This window comes from Pelodiscus sinensis, chromosome 10 (genome assembly GCF_049634645.1).
Source record: "Pelodiscus sinensis isolate JC-2024 chromosome 10, ASM4963464v1, whole genome shotgun sequence".
NCBI classification, from domain to species: Eukaryota; Metazoa; Chordata; order Testudines; family Trionychidae; genus Pelodiscus; species Pelodiscus sinensis.
Window position 1 is genome coordinate 48866241 of NC_134720.1, and position 27302 is coordinate 48893542.

General features: G+C 50.1%; 1 protein-coding gene across 1 annotated transcript; it reads right to left on the reverse strand.

Moving 5' to 3' along the window:
* Nucleotides 1–323: 323 nt before the first annotated feature.
* On the reverse strand, nt 324–27194 carry ABCF3 (ATP binding cassette subfamily F member 3). Its single transcript, XM_075938118.1, has 21 exons — nt 27038–27194; nt 25152–25299; nt 24786–24865; nt 24281–24333; nt 21460–21557; nt 21177–21299; nt 20567–20833; nt 20101–20181; nt 19355–19414; nt 18752–18808; nt 18168–18190; nt 15409–15464; nt 14562–14762; nt 14117–14193; nt 13532–13576; nt 12846–12978; nt 12379–12467; nt 8348–8439; nt 7393–7525; nt 4386–4473; nt 324–1536 (listed from the first exon to the last, which is right to left on the reverse strand). Exons 1-21 carry the CDS (start codon nt 27108–27110, stop codon nt 1378–1380), a joined length of 2136 nt encoding a protein of 711 aa, XP_075794233.1. The 5' UTR covers nt 27111–27194; the 3' UTR covers nt 324–1377.
* Nucleotides 27195–27302: the final 108 nt, after the last annotated feature.

Genomic DNA, 27302 nt, shown 5'->3' on the forward strand with positions numbered 1-27302 from the left:
AAAACCAGATGATTTTCCGGGAAAACTTGCCAGTGTAGACACAGCCACCATGTTAATAGCAGTAGCCAGTTCTTTGCTCCATAGATCCACCTGCAGAAGTTTCTGATACTGTGTGCTTTGCTCAGAAGAGGGAGAGCTGGATCTTTTGCCTCCCCCTCATGCCCTCCTTTAATTAGTCAGCTTTTGTTGAACTCCTCATTCATATTGTGTGTGAGTGGAGGCAGAGATTGTGCAGGAACTGTACCCATCCCCGCTTGCCCCAATTCACTAGCAGTAGAGAGGTAGATAAAGAAACAGACAAATGGAATACAGTAGGGCAAATAAAGAGTTCCAAGGTCTTCAGGGGTTCTGATTTTATTTACACTGCAACCTCTAGGCTGACGAACAGGGAGTTTCAGTGCTCAATAACTTACCTTACACTGTACAGTATTTGATCTTTTTAGAAAAAAATAGTAAATAGGACGGACCCGAATCTCGTCCTGCATGGAGAGGCCTTTAGCTGGGAGAAGGCTGCAGGGGTCTGTGCAGTAGGTAAGTTTGGTAAAAGCTTGTGTGCAAGCCTAGAACAAGGAGCAAGATCTTGTCCCTGGCTAACAGAATAAGGGGCCACTGTGATCCAAACAGCACAAGCCCTTGGCTCTTACTGACTGCAGCTTGAGGAAAACCAACCCAACCCCTTTCAAGGGTTTACAAAGGACCTTAGCAAGAAGTAGGACTCTTGCAGCAGCAGCATAAGCCTCCCCACTCTTTAGCAGGACAGGGATAGCAGCATGGGGTCAGGCCGGGAAGAAAGTATGACAAGTAAAAATGACTGAAAAGCCAGGTGGCGGTAGTTCCTCCCCACAGAGGCACTGAGAGGCCTTTCCCACTACCTCCAACGGTTTAAGTTAAAATTGGAGAGTCTAAACTCCATCCTGCTTCTCAGCAGAGAAACAGCTCAAGGTGCAACAGGCGGCAGCAGCACTCAAGCCCAGCGTTCCCAGCACCAACCCTCTGCTAGCAGCAGTGGCTGGCTGAGGTAGGCAGCACTGGGCAAGTGACAGAAGAGGGGAAGTGCTCAGCACAGACAATACTCCACTACTGCACCCTTCCCCTCCCCCCACAGCTTTAGACTCTCCCCCCCTCACTTGGCTGTCCATTCACCCCTGCCCAGCAGAGGCCTAGTGCAGCTCTGGAGGCAGGACAGAGGGAGGGCTCATCCTATACCCAGCAAGCACCTTTGCTGTTCTCAGGGAAGGGTAACCCAGATGGCAGAGCAGACAGTCCATGGGGTGCAAGTGGTGTCCTCACTGCTCCACCAGGCACCTTTCAGATAGATATTGAGGCTGCTGCACTTCCCCACCCCCAGTCAGCGCTCTCAGAGTTTAGGTGCCTCCTTTATAGAAAGCCCTCCTTTCGGAACTGTTCTTGCAGGATGTCCCTGTACTCATCGAAGCCACCCTCGATGCGCGTCACAGTAGCGTTCTCACACACCCACAACTCCTTGCACACCAGGCGAATGAAGCACTCATCGTGGGACACCAGGATCACACCGCCCTGAAATTGAGGTGCGAAGAGAACACGTTTTACACCAGAGGGGCAAGAAACTGGTGCAACAGGAAACAGAGCAGCTTGAAGTAGCTGCTTGAATATTATGGGGAAGGGCAATGAGTCTTGTTAAATCTGCTGATCGCACGACTTAGGAACCAAGACATTCAAAGAGCTGCCAACACCAGAGGGGTGGCCTGAGTATAGCGCTTGGCCTATTGTGGAGATGCAGGCCCCAAGTCCAGGCACACAAAACAGCATCATACAAGCGTAAGGCTAGAAGAGACCTCAGTAAGTCATCAATTCCAGCCCTGGAGAAGGACCAAGTCAACTTAGATCATCCCTGACAGGTGTTTTCCAACCTGCTCAAAAGCCTCTACAACCTCCTTTGGAAGCCCATTCCAGATTTCAAGTTGGAAAGCATTTTTCACTATTTAACCTAAGTCTCCCTTGCTGCAGATTAAGCCCATTGCTTCTTGTCCTACCTCTGAAGGACACAGAGAACAATTGATCACCTACCTCTTTATAGCAGCCCTTAACATATCTAAAGACTGTTAGGTCCTCCCTCAGTCTTCTTCTCTCTAGTCTAGCCTAAACAGGCCCAGTTTTTTCACCTCATGGGCCAGGTTTTCGACACTCTTTAGGACTCTCCCCAATTTGTCCATTTGTCCATGTCTCTCTGGACACAGTACTTCAGCTGAGCATGGTACTCACTGGCACAGAGTTAACTCCCGTGTTTTATACGTGCCACTCCTGGTAATACAGCCCAGGATGCTATTAGCATTTCCATAACCGCATCACATTATTGACTTTCAATTTGTGACCCACTAGAACGCCCAATCCTTGTCAGCAGTATGACCTTCTGCGTTATTCCCCATTTTATAGTTGTGAATTTCATTGCTCTTTCCTAAGAAGTGAAGGTGCAACAGGAAACAAGAGCAGCTTGAAGTAGCTGCTTGAATATTATGGGGAAGGGCAATGAGTCTTTGCATTTATCTTTACTGAATTTCGCCTTGTTGATTTCAGACCAATTCTTCCATTTGTCAAGGACATTTTGAATTTTAATCCTGTCCTTCAGAGTGCTCACAAGCCCTCCCAGCTTGGTGTCACCTGCAAATGCTAGTCGCACACTCCACTCAGACTCATAGACTTTAAGGTCAGAAGGGACCATTATGATCATCTAGTCTGACCCCCTGCACAGTGCAGGCCACAAAATCTCACCCACCCCTCCTAGAATAATCCTCTCACCTATATCTCAGATATTGAAGCCTTCAAATACTTTGAAGACCCCAAGATGCAGAGCATCCTCTAGCTGTGATCTGTACCCCATGCTACAGAGGAAGGCGAAAAGCCTCCAGGGCCTCTGCCAATCTACCCTGGAGGAAAATTCCTTCCCGACCCCAAATATGGCAATCGGCTAAACCCTGAGCATGTGGGCAAGACTCATCAGCCAGACACCCAGAAAGTTCTCTATAGTAACTCCTATCATCCCTCCATTGACCTATTTCCCACTGATAATGAATGGTCAATTAGTTACCAAGATCATGTTATCTCATCAAACCATCCCCTTCCTAAACCCATCTAGTTTAATCTTGAAACCAGATAGATCTTTTGCCCCCACTACTTCCCTTGGAAGGCCGTTCCAGAACTTCACTCCTCTAATGGTTAGAAACCTTCGTCTAATCTCAAGCCTAAACTTCCTACTAGCCAGCTTATATCCATTTGTTCTTGTGTCCACATTGGTATTAAACTTAAATAATTCCTCTCCCTCCCTGGTATTTATCCCTCTAATATATTTAAAAAGTGCAATCATGTCCCCCCTCAGCCTTCTTTTGGTTAAAGTAAACAAGCCAAGCTCCTTGAGTCTCCTTTCATAAGACAGGTTTTCCATTCCTCAGATCATCCTAGTGGCCCTTCTTTGTACCTGTTCCAGTTTGAATTCATCCTTCTTAAGAAATAGCAATATCGACTAATTTCTAGACCCAGGAGTGTTTGTCCCCTGTGGGCCCCACTGGATACATCCTCCCACTTCGTGTCAGTCCAACTGCTAGGCTGCATCACATACTGGAACCGCTGGTCTCCATCCAGAATGGGCCCACTGGCAACTCCCTATTTTACCCGGCACAAGTAGGCAGGAAGGACAAGGGTGGTGGTGGAACGGGGAACTAAAACTACTTCCAGCCTGGCTTGAGACCCTCACCTTTCCTCCCTGGAGATACGGGCCAAGTCTGGCAGGGCAAATGCACAGTCTGGGCAGGAGTTGTGCATGCAGTGAGAAAGGCCTTGACTCTGGTTTTTCACTTGTCAGCGTACAGCTAGTTTGCCACTGGCCATCCAGGCTCATGGCAAGACTCAGCCATTGCCTTCAGCTTTGGCCAAACAAGTTGTAGCTTCTCTTGAGGCAGGACAATTTTGAGTTAACATGTCAAGTTATTACTGTAAACAAGGGACTGTGATGGGCCATCTCAGGCTGGCAAACAGTTCATATCCATGAAGACACCACATGATGTGGCACCTTCGCCTAGGATTGGAACAGTAAGATGTGCTAGAGGCCAAGCTGAGGTGAGCTGGCAGAGCTGCGATATACCCTAAACGAGAAGAGGGGGTGCTGCGTCCAGACACTCAGAGTTGGGGAAGGAGTTTCTTTCTGACTAGCTCCTGCCTGTCTGCCACTTTCCTAGGCACTCAGTCTGAAGCGATGACAGGAAGCACAGTCAAGGTGGGAATTCACCATGTTGCCATTGGCCAGCTTAATTTGGAGCCACCTTAACTATGCTTAGTGGCTGCCATTAGGCTGGGATGCTGAAGCACCACAAAACAGGAGGCTGCAGGGATCACCTGACCCAGGAGAACCTTACCCGGAATTTATTCAATGCTTTTGCCAGAGCCTCGATGGTCTCCATGTCCAGATGGTTTGTCGGCTCATCCAGGATATAGAAGTTGGGACTGGAAAGAGAAGAAAGAATCAACAACTTTGCATCCCACTGGAAGAGGCCAGCACAGAATCCACAGTGCAGTCTCATTCTGGCATTACCATTAAAAACAACAGGCCCGTTAGTGGGGTATAGTAAGATGAGGGCCTAAAACATAAGCCCATGCAGTACAGGCCTGGTTTGAGGCCTGAGGCATTGTTAACAATGGGCAAAACATGGCTAACATAAAGCAAAGCTAAGCTGTGAGCAAGAGACCCCAGCTCACAGAACTTGATATGAACAGGGCTGAGAGTACAAAATACTAATTGGTGCTAGGTACTGACTGCAGAACAATAATTGGTATTGGTCATAAGTGGAAAGCACATAATCTCACTAGCTCATTAAAAAAGACCTTGGTACCCACGCCTCACAGATACAGACTCAGGTTCAAGAAAGGGTCTAAAATGACAGAATGATGGATAGAGATGATCTAATCAAACCACGAGGTACAGGGAGATGGGTGGTATCTAAGTAATGTCAGAGGGTGGTAACCTGACAACGTCAGAGGGTGGCAACCTGATGTGTCAGCAGTGAGGTGTGACTTGTACCTGTACAGAAAGTGGTGTCTTGGGGGGACAGCCTTTGAATGACCTAAGAGGCAGTGGGACCTCCCACTGATTAAGTCATTCCATTGTGGCAAGTACAAATACATAGTGGTTCAGTAGAGTCTACTGACAACTATGTCTGTTCTTCACTCTACAATAAACCTGGCCTGGCACCTTCGTTGGGTCTTTGAGGGCTCTCTTGGGGTCTGCTGTGGAGACTAAGTGCACAAGTCTACACGGCACACATCACTGAGCGCACACACACAAGCAGCCTTCGGGTTATCAACGGAGCCAGAGACCTGTGAGGACACCTCGGCAGTAAACCCTGACCAGTCGCCCTCCCTGAAGAACTACATGGGGCTAAAGAGCAAGGACTCGCTGGACAGGAGAGCCCAGCATATTGGGGTGATGCTGCTCAGAATGTGCTAGCAGGTGTCTCCCTCACCTAAGGTTCTTAAGTAAAGTAAGTTGTCATGGGATAAGAGGGAAGATCCTCTCATGGATTGAGAACTGGTTAAAAGACAGGAACCAAAGGGTAGGAATAAATGGGAAGTTTTCAGAATATAGAGAGGTAACTAGTGGGGTCCCTCAGAGGTGCGTACTGGGACCAATCCTATTCCACCTATTTATAAATGATCTGGAGAAAGGATAAACAGCAAAGTGGCAAAATTTGCAGACGATACTAAACTGCTCAAGATAGTTAAGACCAAAGCAGACTGTGCAAGCTTCAAAAAGATCTCACCAAACTAAGTGATTGGGCAACAAAATGGCAAATGAAATTTAATGTTGATAAATGTAAAGTAATGCACATTGGAAAAAATAATCCCAACTATATATACAATATGAGGGGGACAAATTTGGCTACAACTACTCAAGAGAGAGATCTTGAAGTTATTGTGGACAGTTCTCTGAAAACATCCACTCAATGTGCAGCAGCAAACAATGTTAGGAATCATTAAAAAGGGATAGAGAATAAGACAGAGAACATCTTATTGCCTCTATATAAAACCATGGTTCACCCACGTCTTGAATACTGCACACAGATGTGGTTGCCTCCTCTCAAAAAGGCTATATTGGCATTGAAAAAGGTTCCAAAAAGGGCAACAAAAATTATTAGGGTTTTGGAACGGGTCCCATATGAAGAGAAATTACAAAAAGACAGGGACTTTTCAGTTTAGAAAAGAGGAGACTAATGGAGGCTATGATAGAGGTTTATAAAATGACGACTGATACGGAAAAAGTGAATAAGGAAAAGTTATTTACTTGTTCCCATAATATAAGAACTAGGGGTCACCAAATAAAATAGATAGCAGGTTTAAAACAAACAGAAATTTTTCTTCACACAGCACAGTGTCAACCTGTGGAACTCCTTGCCAGAGGATGTTGTAAAGGCCAGGAATTTAACAGTGTTCAAAAAAGAAATAGATACATTCCTGGAGGTTAGGTCCATCAATGGCTGTTAGCCAGAATGGGAAGGAATGGTGTTCCTAGCCTCTGTTTGTCAGAGACTGGAAATGGGTGACAGAAGAGGGATCACATGATGATTACCTGTTCTGTTCACTCTGTGGTGTAGTGTAAGTTCCTTGCTGGTTGCTATGCTTGGGCTGTGGGTGACCCCCACGGGCAGCTGTCTGTAAGCATGGCCCAGCAGGGGGTGCCTTACCGCCCCAGAGCAGTGGCTAAAACCAGTTCTACAAGTTAAGGGAAGAGGCTGAACAAAGGAACTGAGGAGTTGGGGGAAAGAGTCAGTCTGGGGCTGGAATCATGAAGGAACCAGTCTGAGGAGAGGGCTGGAATCCAGGGGCCTAGGGACCCCATCTCAAGGGGTCTGAAATATCCTGGCCCAGATTCCTGTAAACACATCACATCCCGGCTAGCGGAGTCTGTTCTTGCGGCTACGGGTCTGCAGGAACGGGGGAACCCCGACTGCGTCGTCACACACTCCCTCTGGGCACCTGGCATTGGCAACTGTTGGTAAACAAGATACTGGGCTAGATGGACGTTTGGCCTGACTCAGTATGGCCATTCTTATGTTCACAGAAGTGTCTCTAGTTGAGACTCAGATTCCTAAGTATTTGCTTGGCCCAGTCCCATGGTGTGGGCTTGAGACACACCTATGTCCCCAGAAGCGTGACTGTCGACTGACTCTAGTAGGATAATGATAGGAGCAACCTGCACAACTCCCTCAGGGTGACCATGCTTCTCCAGAAAGCCCCAGATCACTGGTCTCCTGCTCAGCCAGAGCCAGCAGACAATTTTCAGCATCTCTGCTTCCTCCTCCACACAAACAGGCCCTAGGGACCGAGCCACGTCACTAAGAGCAGCAGGAGCAGTGCATGGGAGATTACCAAGGCATGGTCATCTGGGCAAATGCCACTCGGCTCTTCTGACCTCCTGACAGGCTAGCAACAGGGCGGACGGCCAGCTCTCCCGAGACTCCATAGCTTCCCAGCTGGTGCCGATACTCCTCCTCAGTCTTCCCTGGAACAGCACATAGGGAGATCATCACAACCCAGCCCTGGCCTGTTGGCATTAACCCCCAAGATACCAACTCAGAACCTCCAGGCAGCCGGGAGTCACACAAGGCCCTGTGTGCTCTGTAGCAGTCTGGACATAGAATCTACAGTGCTCAAGTATAGCAGCAGGGAAATGCAGCAGCAAGATGGCAGAAATTCAGAGGCTTCAACATGAACCTTAGTGACACAATAAGGACAGGGGCTCTCACGTACTGACAGCTGAAATTCAAGTGACACTCCCTGAATTCAGTGCCACATATTTTTATTTAACAAAACTCTATCATACAGGAGGAGAAAGTCAGAGGTTTTGGCATTGGGGAGAGGAGCCATCAAGGCTTTTGCTGCTAAAACAATCACCAGCAAAATAGTCTGCAATGTGTAACTCTGAAACCTAATGACAAGATAGCAGCTCTCAGAGATTAACAGGGCTTTTCCTGTCCCAGGGCTCACTTCAAGCTGTCTGCAGTGAGACATCCCTGCAGCACTCACATTACAAAACTCTTCAAACCAGGTATCAGAGTGACTACAACTTCCACGAGGCAGGGAAATATCAGGCAAGGGAAAGGAATGGCCCCAGAGCACTGCGAGAGGTGACTGGTTCTCTATGCAGGAGCTCCTAGCTGCCTCAAGGGGAGGCCTCCCCAAAACTAAGTGCTGCTTTGTTTGGCAGAGGGTGTCACATGCCAGCCTCACTTGGCCCAGGAGGCAAGACATCCAATGCAGATCTCACCTGGTACCAGGCTCCCAGACTAGCCCAGGGTCATGCCCATGGAAGCCTGAGGCTCACCTGGGAACTTCTTGGCCAATAACTCCACAGCACTGATGTTTAAATCCAGCTGGTCCACATGGTGCTGACTGAAGTAGCCAATCTTCAGGTTCCTGCCAAGCCACAGCAGAGAAGTCATTATAGGTAATGCTACCCAGGGCTCCTCTGACTCTACTCACTCGCCGCCAAGAGCCAGACAGAGGCTTGCAGGAAGAGAAGGTGTGTGCCTGAGTGATTTCTTTGGCGGAGAGGGAGGAGAGGAGATGCCTCTCAGGGTTTGTGGGTCTTGCTGCTCCATAACAGCTCAGAGCTCTTGGCTGTTAAGTCTTAGTTATTGGTAACTGCAGAAACATGTGAATGCAGATGCCCCAAGCCCCCAGAGATACTGGGTGGCATCCCTAGGGCAGGAGCAGCCTCTCTCAGGGTATGTCTACACTACCCTCCTAATTCGAACTAGGAGGGTAATGTAGGCATACCGCACTTGCAAATGAAGCCCGGGATTTGAATTTCCCGGGCTTCATTTGCATGAAGCCGGCCGGCGCCATTTTTAAATGCCGGCAGTTCGAACCCCGTGCCGCGCGGCTACACGTGGCACGGAGTAGCTAGTTCGGATTAGGCTTCCTAATCTGGACTAGCTGTACTCCTCGTGGAATGAGGAGTACAGCTAGTTTGGATTAGGAAGCCTAATCCGAACTAGCTACTCCGTGCCACGTGTAGCCGCGCGGCATGGGGTTCGAACTGCCGGCATTTAAAAATGGCGCCGGCCGGCTTTATGCAAATGAAGCCCGGGAAATTCAAATCCCAGGCTTCATTTGAAAGTGCGGTATGCCTACATTACCCTCCTAGTTCGAATTAGGAGGGTAGTGTAGACATATCTCTAAGACCAATAGTTACTGAGGGTATGTGGCTCATGTCTATTCCAATGTGTGCACGCGTTGCATGCATGATCATCAAAAGACTTTTCCCTAGCAGTACCTGTTGGCTGTAGCACCCACTGTGGTGACGCCTCATGGTGTCGCACATATACCCCTTCCGACTCGACTCCCGCTTCACTTCCTTCTTGCCAGAACAGTCCAACAGAGTGGAGGTGCTAAGAGATTGGGCACAATCGAGGCCGGAGTCTGCTACAGAACCTTGGTGGTTGTCTGAATGAATTTAATTGGGAGAGTAGCTCACACTGGACTCTCCGGCAAGGACATCTACAATAGGGTTTGCCTCCTCCACCACCTTCTCTGCAGGCTAAGATTTTGGGCCACCTGCTGAAAAAGGTCCTGGTGCACCCAAGAACCTATAAACAGAGGAGACAAGGACATGCTCACTACTGCCTTGTCTTGGGGACTACAATGATAATATCTTTATTAATGACCTGGATGAGGGGATGGATTGCACCCTCAGCAAGTTTGCGGATGACATAAACTAGGGGGAGAGGTAGATACGCTTAAGGGCAGAGATAGGGTCCAGAGTGACTTAGACAAATTGGAGGATTGGGCCACAAGAAATCTGATGAGGTTCAACAAGGACAAGTGTAGAGTCCTGCAGTTGGGACAGAAGAATCCCAAGCATAGTTACAAGCTGGGGACCAACCAGCTAAGTAGTAGTTCTGCAGAAAAGGACCTGGGGGTTACAGTGGATGAGCAGCTGGATATGAGTCAACAGTGTGCCCTTGTAGCCAAGAAGGCTAATGGCATATTAGGTTGCATTAAGAGGAGCACTGCCAGCAGATCTAGAGATGTCATTATTCCCCTTTATTTGGCTTTGGTGAGGCCACATCTGGAATATTGTGTCCAGTTCTGGGCCCCCCACTACAAAAAGGATGTGGACGCATTGGAGAGGGTCCAGCGGAGGGCAACCAAAATCATTAGGGGGCTGGAGCATATGACTTATGAGGAGAGGCTGAGGGAGTTGGGCCTGTTTAATCTGCAGAAGCGAAGAGTGAGGGGGGATTTGATAGCAGCCTTCAACTTCCTGAAGGGAGGTTCCAAAGAGGATGGAGAGAGGCTGTTCTCAGTGGTGACAGATGGTAGAACAAGGAGCAATGGTCTCAAGTTGTGGTGGGAAAGGTCCAGGTTGGATATTAGGAAAAACTATTTCACTAGGAGGGTGGTGAAGCACTGGAATGGGTTCCCTAGGGAAGTAGTGGAGTCTCCGTCCCTAGAGGTGTTTAAGTCTCAGCTTGACAAAGCCCTGGCTGGGTTGATTTAGTTGGAATTGGTCCTGCCTAGAGCAGGGGGCTGGACTTGATGACCTTCTGAGGTTTCTTCCAGCTCTATGGTTCTATAATGATGCCACTGGGAGTGGAGGAGTCTCCTGTGTCAGTGAGTCCTCCACAACTTCTGCCTCTTATGGTTGGCCAAGTGCACCTGGTCGCCGAGCCTGGCTTGCGCCTCTGGCACCGAAGAGGGGGTGGCGTCAAAGATGCAAGTGATGGTGCTGCCCAAGCTGATGGTGCCACGGAAGCAGCCCCAGCCCTTGGCTTTGGAGGTACACCCATGGAGTCCAAAAGGGCCCTTGAATTGGCACCTACCACTGAGGGGGCCAAGACTGCGCCAGCACCGATGAGCCGTATTGATGTTGGTGCCAAGAACAAAAGCTGTACCTAAAGCTCCAAGACAAAGGAAACGTCTGAACCCAATGCATAGTCTGACACCAACCAGGGGGAACAGAGCCCAACGGTGCCAGCAAAGTGTCTGAACAAGCTCCTGTGCTGGCTGATAGCCAAGGGCTTGCTGCGGTGTCTGTGTTGGCAGCACCGAAAAGGGGCCTGGTGCCGGGGGAGCCATAGCGGAAGCCACACACAGCACTGTGGGAACAGTCACTGGTGCTGGTGGCGTGATAGCCTGCGATACCCTGGATGTCAATGTGGCAGCAAGCATAGACTCTGGTGCTGAGGCAGGACCAGGAGGCAGTGCTGGGTTGGTGTCACTGTTGTCACCAGTGGCCGCCTGCAGATGGCAGTGCTGTTCAAGCAACCTCGGTATCGTAAACTCAGTGAGGTCCTGCACAACCTCAAAAAGGCGTCCAGCGTAGAGAGCAGGTCCAGGACCTCCACCACAGGCTCTGGAGAGTCCACCAATACCAGACTCAATGACCCTACCCTGGGAACCAGAGTCAATGGTGCTGGGGCCAAGGTGCCTGGCTTGGACAGACTTGGCACCACGTGGGCAGCCTCCAGGGCCTTGCTAGACCTCCTGGAGGGAGAGCAGTCCCCATCAAGCATCATCTGAAGCACCAACAAGTGCAAATGGTGCCGTGAAGGAGCCTGTCCTATGCGCGGGAGATTGGTGCCAGTGATCCCGCTGTTGTTCCTGACGCGTTGCTGAAGCCTCCCACAGCAAGGCTGGCGCGCTTTGCACCGAGGGAATCAAAGCTGTATCATGTGAGCACACTCCATCAGAAGAAGTTTAAGTTGCTGATCCCTCTTGCATTTAGTCCGCAGCTTAAACCCCTTGCTAAAACTGCACTTATCTTGTTGGGGGCCTTCTCCAAAGCACTGTAAACATGCAGCATGCAGGTCACCTCTGGGCATAGGCTTCCTGCACTTAGCACATTGTTTAAAGCCTTGGAGCTGCTGCATGCTCCATGGGGCTTCAGCTAGCAAGCTGAGAACCACTAACTAACTACATGAATGGAGAACAACTCTCTCTACACTACAAAGAACTTGTGAAAACGAAGCACAAGGGAAGAACTACTTGCTAAGCACCAAGTCAGACGTTCCAAGGACATCACTGGCGGAAAGGAGGAACTGAAGCGGGAGCTGGGTCGGACAGAGTATATGCACGTCACCAGGAGAAGTCACCACAGGTACAGCTGACCTGACAGTTACCCCTAGGGAAAAGTCTTTTCATGCACACAGCATGTGCCCACATATTGAAATGCACAAAAGCAATCACTCGAAGAAGAATCCATGTTCCCTCCAGCATTTTGCATACGGCAGGCAATTTCCCACAATCCCCTCTATCTTTGCTAGGCAGAGTGGCCCTTGGCCCTTACTTCACAAACCCCCCAACGTCTCCTTATGTACTCGAGTCCAGCAATGGCAATGCAAAATGTACCTATGTGCATGTCTAATCCCTCGAACTGGTGCCAGGTCTCCCATCAGGATCTTTAACATAGTTGACTTGCCAGCTCCATTCTCTCCCACCTGGACAAAGAAGCAAATGATGAGACAAGGTCCTACAGGGACAGCTCTGGGGCCACTATGCCTAGGGGGATTCCTTTCCTCATCTAAGGTTAGACTGGATTTTGGGGGTTGGAAGTACAAGTGACCATTACCACTGTCCAGGGCTCTCCTTTACACCAAGGGGGCTAGTTATAGGAAAGCCAATACTGAAATAATTCAAGGAGCATCCCAGCCCCAGCTAGCCACAAAAGGGCTACTTGCCACACTCCAGTTGTGATCCCCTTGTACGGCATCTGCCCTAACCACCCAAATCCTACTTTGAGGGCTTGCCAGGTCTCTCCAAAGTGTCCTATTGCACCCCCCCCGTCCCAGCTGGAAGACCATGTCTCCAGTACATACCACACAGATCCGGGACTCCAGGTCGGCTGAAACAGAGAGGCCCCGAAAGACACAGTGACTTGGGCTGTAGCTGAAATCCACTTCATCCAGCTGCAGGATTGGGGGAGAGAATTTCTCAAAGCCATCAGGGAACCTATAAGAGAGGGAGAAGGCCCAGTGAGGTAAGCACAAGGAGACAGGGGAGAGATGCCTAGAAAAGCACCCTAAGTAGAGGAATACCTGCAAGCCATACAAAGCGAGGGAAGGCAGGCAGGATGTGGCTTCACTTACTCCACCCCTGCCGTCCTCGGTCTTCTGAGTTAGGGAATGAGTTCAGCACAGAGTCACACCTGCCAGTCACGTGCACCCATCACAGCTGTATGAGGCCCTTCCCAGGAGCTGGATCCAGGCCAGCCCGCCTCCCCCCCTACTCCCCGCCCCCGCAAGAGAATAATGTGAGTGAACCAAGAAAACAATAGGCTGTGTGCACATGCCTAGGCGTGATACCATGGGAAGCAGAGAGGATGGCAAGCCAAGGAAATGGCACCAGCTTCTGCAGCCGTGACAGTGCCTTGCTGAGCCATGTTTTACAGAGCACTCCCAATAACAGGACCTGGGAGAGACAAAGCTGTGGAGCTCAAGCTGCCAGTCACCAGTACAGGGAACAGGCTACCAGTTCCTCACCACAGGGATCAGTGGTCACTTACTTCATCATCACTTCAGACTCCTTGTCTACAGGTTTCAGCTCCGGCCTAGGAGAAGGAGCAACTTGTCACTGTGAGCTGGGATGGATATTAATGCACCAGGATTATGCCCCCTCCCCATACAAGTCCCAGGGATGTAGTCAGGGATTTGTGCCTTGGGCAAGGGGCTGAGTATATCAGTGACATCACCAGCCAATTAGGGTACAACTCTGAGAAGAATGGCCTCAGAGCCAGGATGGGAAGCAAAGAAAAGATGGATCCATAGGGAGCTAACTTTACTGGTCAAGTGACCCCCTCCAGACATAGGGCCTGCTCATTTTTTGGTTAGTCTAAGATGAGCCATTCCAGGGCTCAGAGCAATGCCCCAGCCCTGCTAGCTTAGAGAAGCTCCACTGTGTTTCAGGCCCATGTGGAAGTGCAGGAAGGGTCTCAAAACCCTCTAATTCCTCCAGTAAGATTGGTGCTTTACACCAAAAGCGAGGGTAAATCTGCCACCTGGCCAAGCGGCACAGTTTAACGGCATGACACAGACTCAGCCTCTCCTCCAACATGCCCCTGCTTCCCCTCCTCTCAGGCCCGAGCACTTACAGCTTCTCCAGCAGCTTCAGTTTGCTCTGCACTTGGGAGGCCCGGTTTGCATTATAGCGAAATCGATCAATGAACACCTAGGAGAGAGAGAGAGAACAGGTCCCACTTAAGAGCCTGCCCTCCTACAATGGGAGCTGAACTGTCAGCCAAATCCCCCTCTGAAGCCAGAGCAATAGAGAGGATGTAGAGCAGCCCAAGAACAGACTATGGCTGTCGGTACGAAGGACTAGAGATACCCCCTCTTAAGTTAGCCCAGAGTAAGAGTGGTAGGCCCATGAGCCACTCCCCTCCCACCCCAAACTCCGATTGTTCCCAACTCTCCCGGCAACTGCTACCGCCATGCTGCAGGGGAACAAGTTCTATAAACTGCGCCACCAACAGAGGGCCTCACAGGATGGTACACTGCCGCTCCGCTCACATCCACGATACCCCATCACCTCTGTACCTGGATATGCTCCCGGTACTGCTGCTGGGCCTCGTACTCGCGTTGCTGGTTCTTCAGCCGCTCCTCCTTGATCTTCATGAAGTTCTCAAAGTTGCCCCGGTAGGTGTTGAGCCGCTGCGAGTGCAGGTGGATGATGTCAGTGGCCACAGCATTCAGGAAGTTCCGGTCGTGGGACACTACCAGGATAGTTGACTGCCAAGTCTAAAAGAGACAGCAGCAGGGAGGTCTGAGCCAGGGTATGAATGGACTACAGGGGAGCCTCACCCAGTCAATGGGGGCCTATGTCCCACACCTCCTGCCTATCAAACCATGAGGCACCAGTGAGTTATCTCCGCTCCAAGGCTACGTCTACACTGGCATGATTTTCCGAAAATGCTTTTAACAGAAAAGTTTTCTGTTAAAAGCATTTTCGGAAACGCATGTCTAGATTGGCAGGATGCTTGTCCGCAAAAGCACTTTTTGCGGAAAAGCATCCGTGGCCAATCTAGACACGGTTTTCCGCAAAAAAGCCCCGATCGCCATTTTCACCATCGGGGCTTTTTTGCGGAAAACAATACTATGCTGTCTACACTGGCCCTTTCGCGCAAAAGTCTTTCGGAAAAAGACTTTTGCCCGAACGGGAGCAGCATAGTATTTCCGGAAAAGCACTGATGATTTTACATTAGATCGTCAGTGCTTTTCCGGAAATTCAAGCGGCCAGTGTAGACAGCTGGCAAGTTTTTCCGCAAAATCAGATGATTTTGCGGAAAAACTTGCCAGTCTAGACACAGCCCAAGGGTGTAAAACCAAAGAACCAGGATCGAGCCTCCAGTGATTTTAGACAGCAGCTCTCCAAATCCTCACCTACCTGCAGATAGTTCTCTAGCCACAGAATGGCCCTTACATCCAGCATGTTAGTAGGCTCTGAAAGAGAACAGAGAACAGGGGTGTAGCCCTCATAAAGGATGACAAGCACCAATCTCGTAAGTACATGCAAAGCTACCACTTGCTCCAGATAGGAACAGGACCTACATTAGAAAGGAGAAAGGACTGCTACAGTACTGCCCAGAGAATCATGGGAGCAGCGTACTGAGTACTGCATATACCCATAGGAGAATCCCTGCCTTAAAGAACTCACAGTTCAATGTAGGACCAGATGCATCAAGTGGATCCAAAAACAGTTAATGGGACCCTGCTGACATCTACCTTGCACAACTAGCAGGTTTCAAGGCTTCTTGGTTAATAACTTCTTGTAGTAGGGTCACCAATGTAGTAGGTCAGGATTTACTGTCATGGTGTCCTGACAAGTCTCGTGCTCCATCAATTATGATAACCAGAAAGCTACGTGTGCTCAATGATGTGTGCCGTGTCGACTTGCACAATTAGAGCCCCCCAAAGACCACAAATCAGATAAGGATCGAAGGTGCCCGACCAAGTTTATTGTTAAGCGAAGTACTGCCATAGTTATCAGTAGATTCTACTCAACCACTATGCACATGTACCCCTAACAATGGACTCGCTCAATCAGTGGGAGGTCCCACTGCCCCCTTAGCTGGACAAAGACTGTCCCCCCCCATGACACCACTTTATATACAGGTACAAACAAGTTACACATCACTCCTGACGTGTCAGGTTGCCACACTGATGCTGCTTAGATACTATACTAAGATGAAGGCCTAAAACAAAAGCCCATGTAACACAGGGCTGAGCTGATGCCTGAGGCATAGCTAACAATGGACAAAACATGGCTAACAGAAAGCAAAGCTAAGCTGTGAGCAAGAGGCAGGCCCCTGATAACAGAACTTGGCACGATCAGGGCTGAGAGTGTAAAACACTAATTGGTAATCGGCCCAAGTGTAGAACAGTAACTGATAGTAGGCATAAGTTGAAAGCACATGGTATCACCAGCTCCTTAAAAAAGACCTTGGTACCCACACTTCCCACAGATACCAACCCAGGTTCAGGAAAGGGTCTAAACTGACAGCATGATGGATAGAGATGTTCAAATTGAACCCCAAGGTGCAGGGTGATGGATGCTATCTAGATAGCACCAGAGCGTGGTAACCTGACACGTCAGCCGTGATGTGTAAGTTGTTAGTAGGTGTATATAAAGTGGTGTCATGGGGGGGGAGGGGAGGGGACGACAGTCTTTGGATGACCTAAGGGGCAATGGCAATTTCCCACTGACTGAGTCATTCCATTGTTAGGGGTACATGTGCGTAGTGGTTCAGTAGAGTCTACTGATAGCTATGACTGTACTTTGCTTAACAATAACCCTGCCCAGACACCTTCGATCCTGATTTGTGGTCTTTGGGGGGCTCTCTCAGAGTCTGCTTTGTTAACTAATTGGGCAAGTCGACAAGACACACATCATTGAGCACCTGCACTTCTGGTTATCATCGACGGAGCCAGAGACCTCCAAGGACACCTTGGCAGTAAATCCCGACCTCCTCCTGAATAACTGCAGATACCACCCATCACCCTGCACCTCGTGGTTTGATTAGATCTTCTCTGTCCATCATGCAGTCAGTTTAGACCCTTTCCTGAACCCGGGCTGGTATCTGTGAGGAGCATGGGTACCAAGGTCTTTTTTAATGAGCTGGTGTTACCATCCTTTTGGAATGGGCTTTCAACTTGTGACCAGTACTAATTACTGTTTTACACTCTCAGCCCTGTTCGTGCCAAGTTCTGTGAGCCTCTTGATCACAGTTTTGCTTTATATTAGCCAAGGGTTCCCCATTGTTAGCTAGGCCTCAAACCAGACTTGTGCTACATGGGCTTGTGTTTCAGGCCTTCATCTTACTACAATACTAATGCTCTCACAGCTCTGCACAAACCAACACGTGCCCCAGAGAAATAACCCCAGAGCGGAAGAACTTTCCCGTGACTCAAGACAGATGAGCGAGAAATGTATGTGCACAGAGTGCTATAGGAGCAATCCTCACAGTAGCACTGTATGGTGCCAGGGAGGCTGTGCTGCAGGGCGGGCACTCTCCCCTCTAAGCCATTACTGACCCCCTTTCCACTGTGGCAAGGGGCCACTGTGCTGACACACAAGGGTGTATCTGAGGCCCACAGAGTTGGGTGTTAATCCCAGAGTCCTGGCCAGACCAACTTGGAGAGCTGCATTCTGCCTCATTTCTCCTGGGAAAGGGATTCAACCATTCCACCATGGTGGCTTTGCTATTTGCTGGGAACCTGGTTCCGCTCCTGACACTGGGGAAGAGATTATTCCAGGGAGAATGCTGCAGCAGAGCCATTCTGGGACTTCTGTAGCCCAGTTACTAAGTGAGCCATCCACATTAAGTGCTCTACCGCCAGGGTTCCCCCATCCTGCCAGAACTCTGGCCTTCTCCCACACAGAGATCACCAAGCCAAGCAAGTCCAATGGCCAGAAAAAGAGGGCAGGATAAGCTATTTGACTTCCTTAGATGTCTGGACTCCTGTGCTGAGCCAGTATACAGGGGATCTCAGTGCGCCAAGGCATCTCCAGCTCTAGAAGCTGTGCGTTAACTCTGGATATGCAGCCAAAAAGCTGTTTTCCAGCAAGGACATTCCCCAGGGCAACAGAGACCTGCCCCAGGGCAACAGTTCAGACATGAGAAGGGACCCATGGCATTCACTTACCATCAAGCAGAAGAAGATCTGGCCTGCGACACACAAACAGGAGAGGGAGAGCAAGGGGAAGGGAGAGAGAGCAGTTAATACTGGCCATCTGTTTCGACAGGAGACGATCTACTGTAAGATTGTTTTAATTCAATTATTTGTTACACCGTCCCCCGCTGCGAGAGGCTGGGATCAGCATAAATGGGCACTTCCCCCACAGCCAGCATTGCCAGCAAGGGAGCAGGGCAGAGTCAGTGTGAGCTAACCCCAAGGCAGCTCCTGGGCTCTGCCAACACCGAGTCACATGTGCTTTAACAGAGTGCAGTACAGGCACCCCCACTGTAAGTCACCCCGGTATTCATCCATTCTGCACTAAAATTGTCGACGCTTGTAGGAACCGGTGCGTTATAAGTCCTCCCATTCCCCACTCCCAAGCTGCGCAAAAAATAAAAATTAAATTAATTTGCACAAATGGAAGTCAGCCACGGGGAAAAAATCCCCCCCTTTTAAGTTGTTTCGCTATAAATCCAAGTTTTTTGGAACGGATCTTGGACTTATTGCGAGGATGGCCTACGAGATCAAATACAGACCATATTACGACCTACCTGGCAAAAAGGGCTCTGGCTAAGGCCAACCTCATTCTCCAGCCCCCGGAAAACTCTCTGGGGAGAGAAAAAGCCACACACAGGAAGCTGCATCAGACTGCAACACAAAATCACCGTAACTTAGCTCATCCACAATAAATCCTCACCCTGTCCTCTCACCCCATACCTCCATCATGCCAGAGCTCACCACCACCTGGGGAAGGAGGTACCCTTAACACTCTGCAGTCATCCCAGAAAGCTTGGCACTGCAAAAGGTGAGCTACAGCAGGCCCTGGCTCAGAAGTTGAAAGTGGCAGCAAAAATTCACTGTCATTTGCCGGTTGCAGAGCTGGACAGTAGCATCCCTTGTTGCTGGGTTACTCTATGTCCCGCCATGTGTGCACCAGCCAAGTCTTTCAAAAGAGTATGCCAGCTGCTGTCACACCTGCTCCATGCTACCCCCACGACAACAGCAAGAGGGATGCCAGAAACCCACAGAGCACCTGGCACTGCCCAGCACTCAGTGTGATGTCTCTAATCTGGCAGGAGATAGCTCAGTCCCCTCTGTGCCCCATGCCTAGGGCAGGGAGGAATCTACCCAAGCACAGACCAGAGGCGACTTACTTGGTTGTCTGTTGCTGCATTTTTGCGTTGAAGCCCAGCCCAGCAAGAATGACAGATGCCCTGTAGGGAAGAGGAGAGTCAGGATGCTGAAAACCACTCGACAGCAACGTGTATGCCTGCAGCAAGGGGCTCACAATTCAAGACCCAGGATGCAAATACTGCCCTGGAGACTACTGCAGTTTTGAAAGGATGCTGCAAGATTCAGGGCCCAGCAGAAACCATCTCCTGCCCAACAGCAGCAACCACGCTGGGCATCCCAGCTCTCCGACACAGGATGGTTTTGACATGACAGTCTGGGGTTTGAAATCAGACACTGACTCAAACTCTTTGGCCCAGAGCCAAACAAGTGCAGCTCTGGCTCTCCGGACAAAACGTTCAGTCTCCACCACCACCAGACACGGAAACATCTCCCAGCTGGGAGGTGTCAGCGGCTACATAGAACACCATAAGTCTAGTCACTAGAGGGTAAGAAAGCCTGACTTTTCCACAAGTCTCTGGGGAGCTTCCAGCTCTGTCCTAACCTCTCCCAGCTGCACAGAATAAGGAGCAAGGGTCACAAGAACCTACTCATTTGTTAGATTCCATAGCCTGGTAAGGACACTCTGCAGATAAAGAGTACATGCCTTTAATCCCAAAGTCAGAGTCCACAATCTGCATACCCATATCTTAATCAGATACCACTCCTAACAGCTGCAGAGAGCCAAGGGCCATCCCCATGGCTGGCTCAGAAAGGGGGCTCATCTTACCTGGCTGGTGCCTTGTCTGCCTCTATCTCTTCCAGCTTGACATAGATTTCCGAAAGTCTGTCACCTTCTGTGCCTTGTCCCCTGGTAGGAGACACAAGGGCAGCATGGGGAATTCTTGCAAGGTCAGGGCTTAAAAACCAGCTCTCTCAGGTGCGTGCATCTGGGCTGGGAAAGAAGGCAAGCAGGGAGGCTCATCTAAGCGGAACTCAAGCTCCTGGGGCATGCAGTCCATTGCTACTGAGCTTTAGTCTGAATAAGATCAGTCCCAGGAAGGAGAGAAGGGGAGCAGAACCCAGGCAAAGCCGCTAGCAGACCCTAGAGCTCAATTTCAGTGCTATCCACAACGTGGTGGGAGAAAGCACTGGTCTCTCAGGGACATTAGGCTCAGGCACTGGGAGCAGGACCATAAGCCCGGCCTCAGACAAGGCCCTCAACCCAGGACATGATCTACATGGCAGTGTCTCACTTGCCAGCGTTGATCCTGGCCGTCAGCTCCCTTTCCTCCTGCAGCAGGCTCTCCCGGGTGGTGTCGCACTCCAACACGCTCTGCAGGGCTGGCGTCTCATCCCCTGCCACCTCCTGCTCCACGTGGAGGATGCTGATGTGTGAGGGGATGCGTAGGCTGCGGCTGGCAATCATCTTCAGCAGGGTGGTCTTGCCCAGCCCATTCCTGCCCACCAACCCATAGCGTCGGCCAAACGCCAGGTTCAGGTCTGTGCCCGTTAGCAAGACTCTATGGCAAGGAAACAGACCAGTATCTGCTAAGCCTGACAGCTCACCTACAAGGACATTGAAGCACCCAGCAGCAGCTTTCCCACCAGATGTGAGGTTTTGCTTGGAACTCATTTAGTCTTCATGAAAGCTGCTGCCCAAAGCCAGAGAGAGAGCAAGCTCCCACAGTGGTACTTAATCCTGACCTGTGGCTAGTCCAGCCAGGCTGCCCCACAATCCTGTCCCACCAACTCCCCCATTTTCAGGCTCCTCCCCACATGGCAGCCACCACATGTCAATCTTTATCCATTTCATCCCCTCCTAGTCCAACCTTCCATGGTCCTTCCCACCCCTGCAGGACTCACCGCTCACCGAAGGACACGTCAAAGTTCTCAATGCGCACATCATACGACTTGTTCTTGCCCGATGACTCCATGCGAGTCTCCTTCTTGCTGGACACCTGGCTAGCAGATGCCTCCTCCAGGACCCTGTGAGTAACCATGAAAGAAAGCAGAGCTTTAGTGTGAGGCAGTCCCAGAGCACCTCAGGCTCCCCACAGAGCCACACTCAGTGTGGTCAGAGCCTGCCCTCCAGCCACATGCCAGGCTACCATCAGAGCCTGCCCTTTAGGCCTCCCTGAACACTCACAGTAGGTCAGCAGGGTTCAGGGAATCCCTCTCGGTCCTCTTGGTCTGCTTGGCCTTTAGTCTGGCTTCTGCCTTTGCCAACTTCTTGGCATTCACCATCTGGGACACGAGGAAGGGAATTTAGAAAAGAGCAAGAATGACCATCAGGGGCTTGAAGCAATTGACTGTGAGGGGGAAGAGCCCAGTTTGGAGGGTAAATCCCTAATGGGTGGACATTTCCAGGAGGAAGGGTCACTTATTTAGGTGGGACACCAGGATGTGTCTAAGAGGCTGCAGATGGGATTAAAGGGTATTTTAGGGACATAGCTCTAGTGGGGAGCTGTTGGACAAATCCTTGAAGATTTCATTGTCTGTGGGGAACAATCTTACCCTGGGATGACAGGGCGTAGACTAGATGCGATTTAAACTTTTGCTCTTCCACCATGTCTCATTTTTATTATTCTAGGAACCTAGCAAGGAGTCCCTTGGCTCTTCTGTCAGTTCATTGTCTCTAACACTCCTTCCCCATCCCCATTGCATGCAGACCCCAAAACCAGCCCACCCTCCCAATTAACCATCTGAGTTTCCCAGTAAGATCAGTCTTCGGCAGATAGATACTAGACCCTGCTACATGCCTAGTACATCCAGCTATAACTCCAGTATTTAATATAATCATAGATTTTTTAAGTACTGTCCTAAATTATCTCCTGCTTTCAGTCAGATAGCTGTGGATGAACTAGTGCATCTCTTTTAGAAAAATTAGCTCTAATCTGAAAACGTCTACAGGTTGAACCTCTCTAGTCTGGCACCATACATTGTCTAGCATGATTTTAATTAGCCAGATGTCCATTTATCAGGGGTGTGGCCAAGTTTCCTGCGGTCCCATAAAGTTTGTTTACAGCCACCAGTCCAGGCTCTCCATGTTCTGTGTTATTTAGTTCTAATTTACCCCTAAATGTCTTCTAAGAGCACAGTAAGCAAGTGTTGGTAATGCTACTAGACAATAATGACTTCCAGTGGTTCAGCAAATTTCTCTGCTTTGGTGCCAGGCAGGTCCCGATGATGCTAGACGAGAGAGATTCAGCCTGTAGTTGCAATTTCCAGCCTTTGAATCTTGCTATTCACCTATGTCCGCTAAACTGAAGAGTCACCATCCAATCTGTTCCCCATGTATATACTTCTAAGCGGTCATCAAGTCACCCTTTAACCTCCTCTTCGTTAAGCTAAACACAATGATCATGATAAGGCAAGTTTTCCTCTTTAATCATTTGCATGGCTCTTCTCTCAGTCCTCTCAAATCTATCAGCTCCCTAGCTGAACTGAATTGGCATTAGCAATTCCACTCCTGGTGCATCAGTGCCAAACACAGCAGCAATGTCACCTTCCAGCTCCAGAGACTCCTGTTTATACATCTAAGGATCACATTAGGCCTTCTGACCACAGCATCACAGTGGAAGCTCACATTCAGTATTATCCTCTATGAATTCAAAGTCCCCTCCCCCTGTAAGTAGGGCCTATATTTTTTGTTGCTAGATATATAATTTCACATTTGGTGGTACTAAACACAACTGCACCCAACACACCAGTGATCCAGATTGCTCTGTCAGCCACCGATCCTCTTCCTTTTTACTATTTCCCCCTCATTTGTGTGTCATTTACAGATTTTTTTAATCTCTTAACAATTTTATGTTTTCTTACAGGCAATTGACAAAAATATTAAAGGCATATAACTGATCCCTGTGAGAGACCACGAGAAACAGACTGGCTTAATAAGAGTCCCCATTTGAGACCGACCTTTAATTCAGTTAATGCACATATTATATGTGCATTGTTATATTGATCTAGGGTTTTTTCCCCAAATCAAAACATGATACCAAGTCATAACCTTGAAGAAGTCAAAGTTAATATCAGCGTTGACACAATATATTTAAGCAACCAAACTCTTATTTAATCAAAAAGTGATATGTTAGGTGACAGAATCTATTTTCCATAAACACCTGTTGACTGGTATTACCCTTCTAATACTTAACTGAGTCCCCTATCAACTATTCCACTATTTTATCCAGGATCAATGTCAAACTCATAGCTCTACAATTACCTGGTCTATTTACCAGACCAAACACTCCCATACATTAAAATGACTGCATGAACAGACAGAAAGCAAGGTCATCCTATAGTCTAGAGCAGGGGTGGGCAATAATTTTTGAGCAGGGGCCACATCAAAACAATTTTTAAGTGGTCACAGGCTGCTCCAAAAGGGTCGGGGTCTCGGATGGAAGGGGCGGAGCCTTTAAATAGCTGGAGTTGAAAGGGCTCACGCCTCTCCTCTAGCTCCCAGGCATCAGGTTAGCCGTAGACGGGAGCTGCAAGCTCTTTCAATTCCTGCTATTGAAAGGGCTTGCTGCTCCTGGCCTCGCTGCTAGCGTGTTGCTTGGGAGCCGGGAACACACAGGTCCTTTCAATTGCTTCTGTTTAAAAGGCTCTTGCCTTCCCTGGGGCTATTGCTTGCCAGCCATGGGAAAGGCAGGAAGCTTTTAAATAAAAGCAGTTGAAAGGGTTTGCGTGTCCCTGGCTTCCAGACAATGGGCTAACATGGGGCTGGAGCTGCGAACCCTTTCAATTGCTTCTGTTTAAAGGGCTTGCACCTACCGGGTGACGGGGCCTGAACCCAGCCCGCTGAATGGCTTTTGCCCATCGCTGCTCTAGAGAGAAGGCCACATTCCCCAGCTTGCTGCGTGGGTGAATGTGTAAGAAATGGGAAGGCAAGGGCATTCTTAGCATCTTGAGCAATGCAGCAAACAGGCTAGTAAGAGCATGAGCTGGTAACAGCATTTCCCACTTACTGAGGTCTGGCCTCTCTTCAGCAAGAGCTTTGGAAAGAGGTCCAAGCCAGAATCTGCAATGAACAAGAAAGGCAGTCACACTCGGCCCCTCTCTCCAGCACCTTCTGCCAGGCAAGCTCAGTGCTTAATACAAATCTACCCACTCCCTGGCAGGAAAGTTAATAACCTGTTTTACAATTGGACAGAGGTGAAATGACTAACCCAAGATCACATGGCAAGGGAGAGGCAGCGCTGAAAAGAGAATTTAAGTCTTTATTCCTAGCCCTGTTCTTGCCATTAGAGCTCACTGTCTGAAAGACCACCAGTATGCAGAATCAGCTCCTCTGCATTCCAGGGAGGGAGTGCCATTCCAATCCATCAACCTCATAATTTATAAACTTCCCACCAATATGGTTCTACAATTGATAGCCGCAGATAAGATGGGAGACTGTTCAGTCAGCTGAGCAGCTCAGGCATCAAAGGAGGATTCCCTAGGAGCAAGGGCTGCTCAGTATTTATTACTCACCATAGCTGTCTGTAACCTTGGAAAGTTGAATTGGCGCATCTAGCAGCACCTTGCTGCACCCCTGAGAGTTCTCGTCATCTCTGTAACACACAGAAGAATCAAGGAGTAAAGGTACCACGATACACTCCCATTCCTGCAACATTCCCATCTGCCACACACCACCCCAAATGAGTCTCAGATGCTGCCCTAAGTTATTCTGTGTCACCCTGTTTGACATCCTCATTCTGTACACTCCTAATGCTGACACTTTACAGCACAGCTCTAAAGTAAAATGCACATGACAAGACCCAGAGCTCTCCTCGTCTCTCACCACATTGGACTCAGCCCCGTTTACAGGTCTTTGCATAGAGGCCCCAGAGTACTTACAGGTGGAGGGTGTTGAACATCCTCTGGCAGATATCCCGGATGTCCTCATCATCTTTCGAGTCTCTGGACACTTCCTGCAAGAGCTCTCCCACTGCTTCAAAGAGATCATCCACAGACTCAAAATCTTCACTGCCACTGTGCAGGATCCCTGCAAGAGAAGAGAGACAAGCCACTGAGCAACAGGCCCAAAGAATTCCAACCAAAATAACAGCCAGTGTCTCCCCACACCTCCACCATCCTCACAATCCCACTGAACAACAAGGATCATTCTAGGATTTAAGGGAGGGGGCTGACCTCCAGTGCCAATTGAAGAAAGTAGGTAAGAGAGCTATGGGTTCAATTCCAGACTATTCCACAGGCATCCATGTGTAAGTGACCTTGGCCCATATTCTTGCCTACGGGAGGGATAGCTCAGTGGTTTGAGCATTGGCCTGCTAAAGCCAGTGCTGTGAACTCAATCCTTGAGGAGGCCATTTAGGGATCTAGAGCAAGTGTCAGGGATAGTACTTGGTCCTGCTGTGAAAGCAGAGGACTGGACTCGATGACCTTTCAAGGTCCCTTCCAGTCCTAGGAGATAGGTATAGCTCCATTCATTTCTCAACAAGCATGGCCATACTGAGTCAGACCCAAGGTCCATCGAACCCAGTGCCCTGTCTTCTGACAGAGGGCCGAGTGACTAAACAGAACAGGGAATCAAGACATGGCCCATTCCCAGCCCTGACAGAGGCTAGGGACACCATCCCTGATGGACCTAGCCTTATTACTTTATCTAGTTCTTCCTTTGGCAAAGCATTGCACAGGTTGACTGCCTTTTGTGAAGTAGTACTGCCTTTTGTGTTCAACCTAGGACGCCCAGTTGTTGACCCCTCGTTCTTGCGTTATGGGAAGGAGATTTGTGTAGTAGTACTGCCTTTTGTGTTCAACCTAGGACGCCCAGTTGTTGACCCTTCGTTCTTGCGTTATGGGAAGGAGTTTTGTGAAGTAGTACTGCCTTTTGTGTTCAACCTAGGACGCCCAGTTGTTGACCCCTCGTTCTTGCGTTATGGGAAGGAGATTTGTGTAGTAGTACTGCCTTTTGTGTCCAACCTAGGACGCCCAGTTGTTGACCCTTCGTTCTTGCGTTATGGGAAGGAGTTTTGTGAAGTAGTACTGCCTTTTGTGTCCAACCTGGGACGCCCAGTTGTTGACCCCTCGTTCTTGCGTTATGGGAAGGAGATTTGTGAAGTAGTACTGCCTTTTGTGCCCAACCTAGGACGCCCAGTTGTTGACCCCTCGGTCTTGCGTTATGGGAAGGAGTTTTGTGAAGTAGTACTGCCTTTTGTGTTCAACCTAGGACGCCCAGTTGTTGACCCCTCGTTCTTGCGTTATGGGAAGGAGCAACTAACTCTTCTCTAGTCACTTCTTCCACAGCAGCCGTGATGTCACAGACTTCTAGGCTATCGCCCCCCGAGTCATCCATCTCTTTCCCACGCTGACAAGTCCCGGTCACGGGGCAGCAGCTCATCATTTCTGCGGCCCCTTTCTGAACGTCTTCCAAGGCCAGGGGATTTGGGGGGGGGGGGGAAGGGGCACCTCTGCACGTGGACTGAGGCTTCTCGCAGAAGGGGTGGGAACGGGGCCCCTTCGTGCCCAGCCCCCCGTCGGTGACAGGCCCCGCCTGGCTCTCGCGCAGGAAGGGGGTTCGCTCCCACGCGAGGCAGGCAGGCGACACGCCCGGGCGCCCCATCGGGCAGGCAGCCTGCGAGCGCGCGCCAGCCCCGGGGGCGCGCCGTGCTGAGGGGAGGCAGAGCGGCGGGGCGCCCCGGGGAGAGGCGGGAAACCCCGGCCCGGGCAGCCCCGCCCCCGCCGCCCCAGGCCCCGCCCCTCGGGCTCCCCCCGCCCCTCACCGGTCACGTAGGCGAACAGCTCCCCGTCCAGCTCGGGGAACTCGCTGCGCAGGATCTCGGCGCACGAGGCCATGGCCGCACAGCCCGGCACCAGCCTCGCTACCGCCGCCGGGCCACGCAGTCCGGGGAAAGGGGGGGGGAGCGCGGGGCACGCCGGGAAAAGGAAAAAAAAAAAAGCCCGCCGCGCGCAGGCGGCTGGGACATGGAGTCCGGGGCCGGCCCAGCGCGAGGGACGGCGGGAACGGGTGCCCCGCGCATGCGCCTC

What these genes read in the sequence shown, in the direction of transcription:
- ABCF3 (XM_075938118.1), bottom strand. Translation starts at nt 27,110, where the DNA reads ATGGCCTCGTGCGCCGAGATCCTGCGCAGCGAGTTCCCCGAGCTGGAC. An exon ending in ATGCAGCAACAGACAACCAA is followed by an intron (nt 18,809 to 19,354) that starts GTAAGTCGCCTC and finishes TTCTCTCCCCAG; the next exon opens with AGAGTTTTCCGGGGGCTGGA. An exon ending in AAGCATTGAATAAATTCCGG is followed by an intron (nt 1,537 to 4,385) that starts GTAAGGTTCTCC and finishes CCTCAATTTCAG; the next exon opens with GGCGGTGTGATCCTGGTGTC.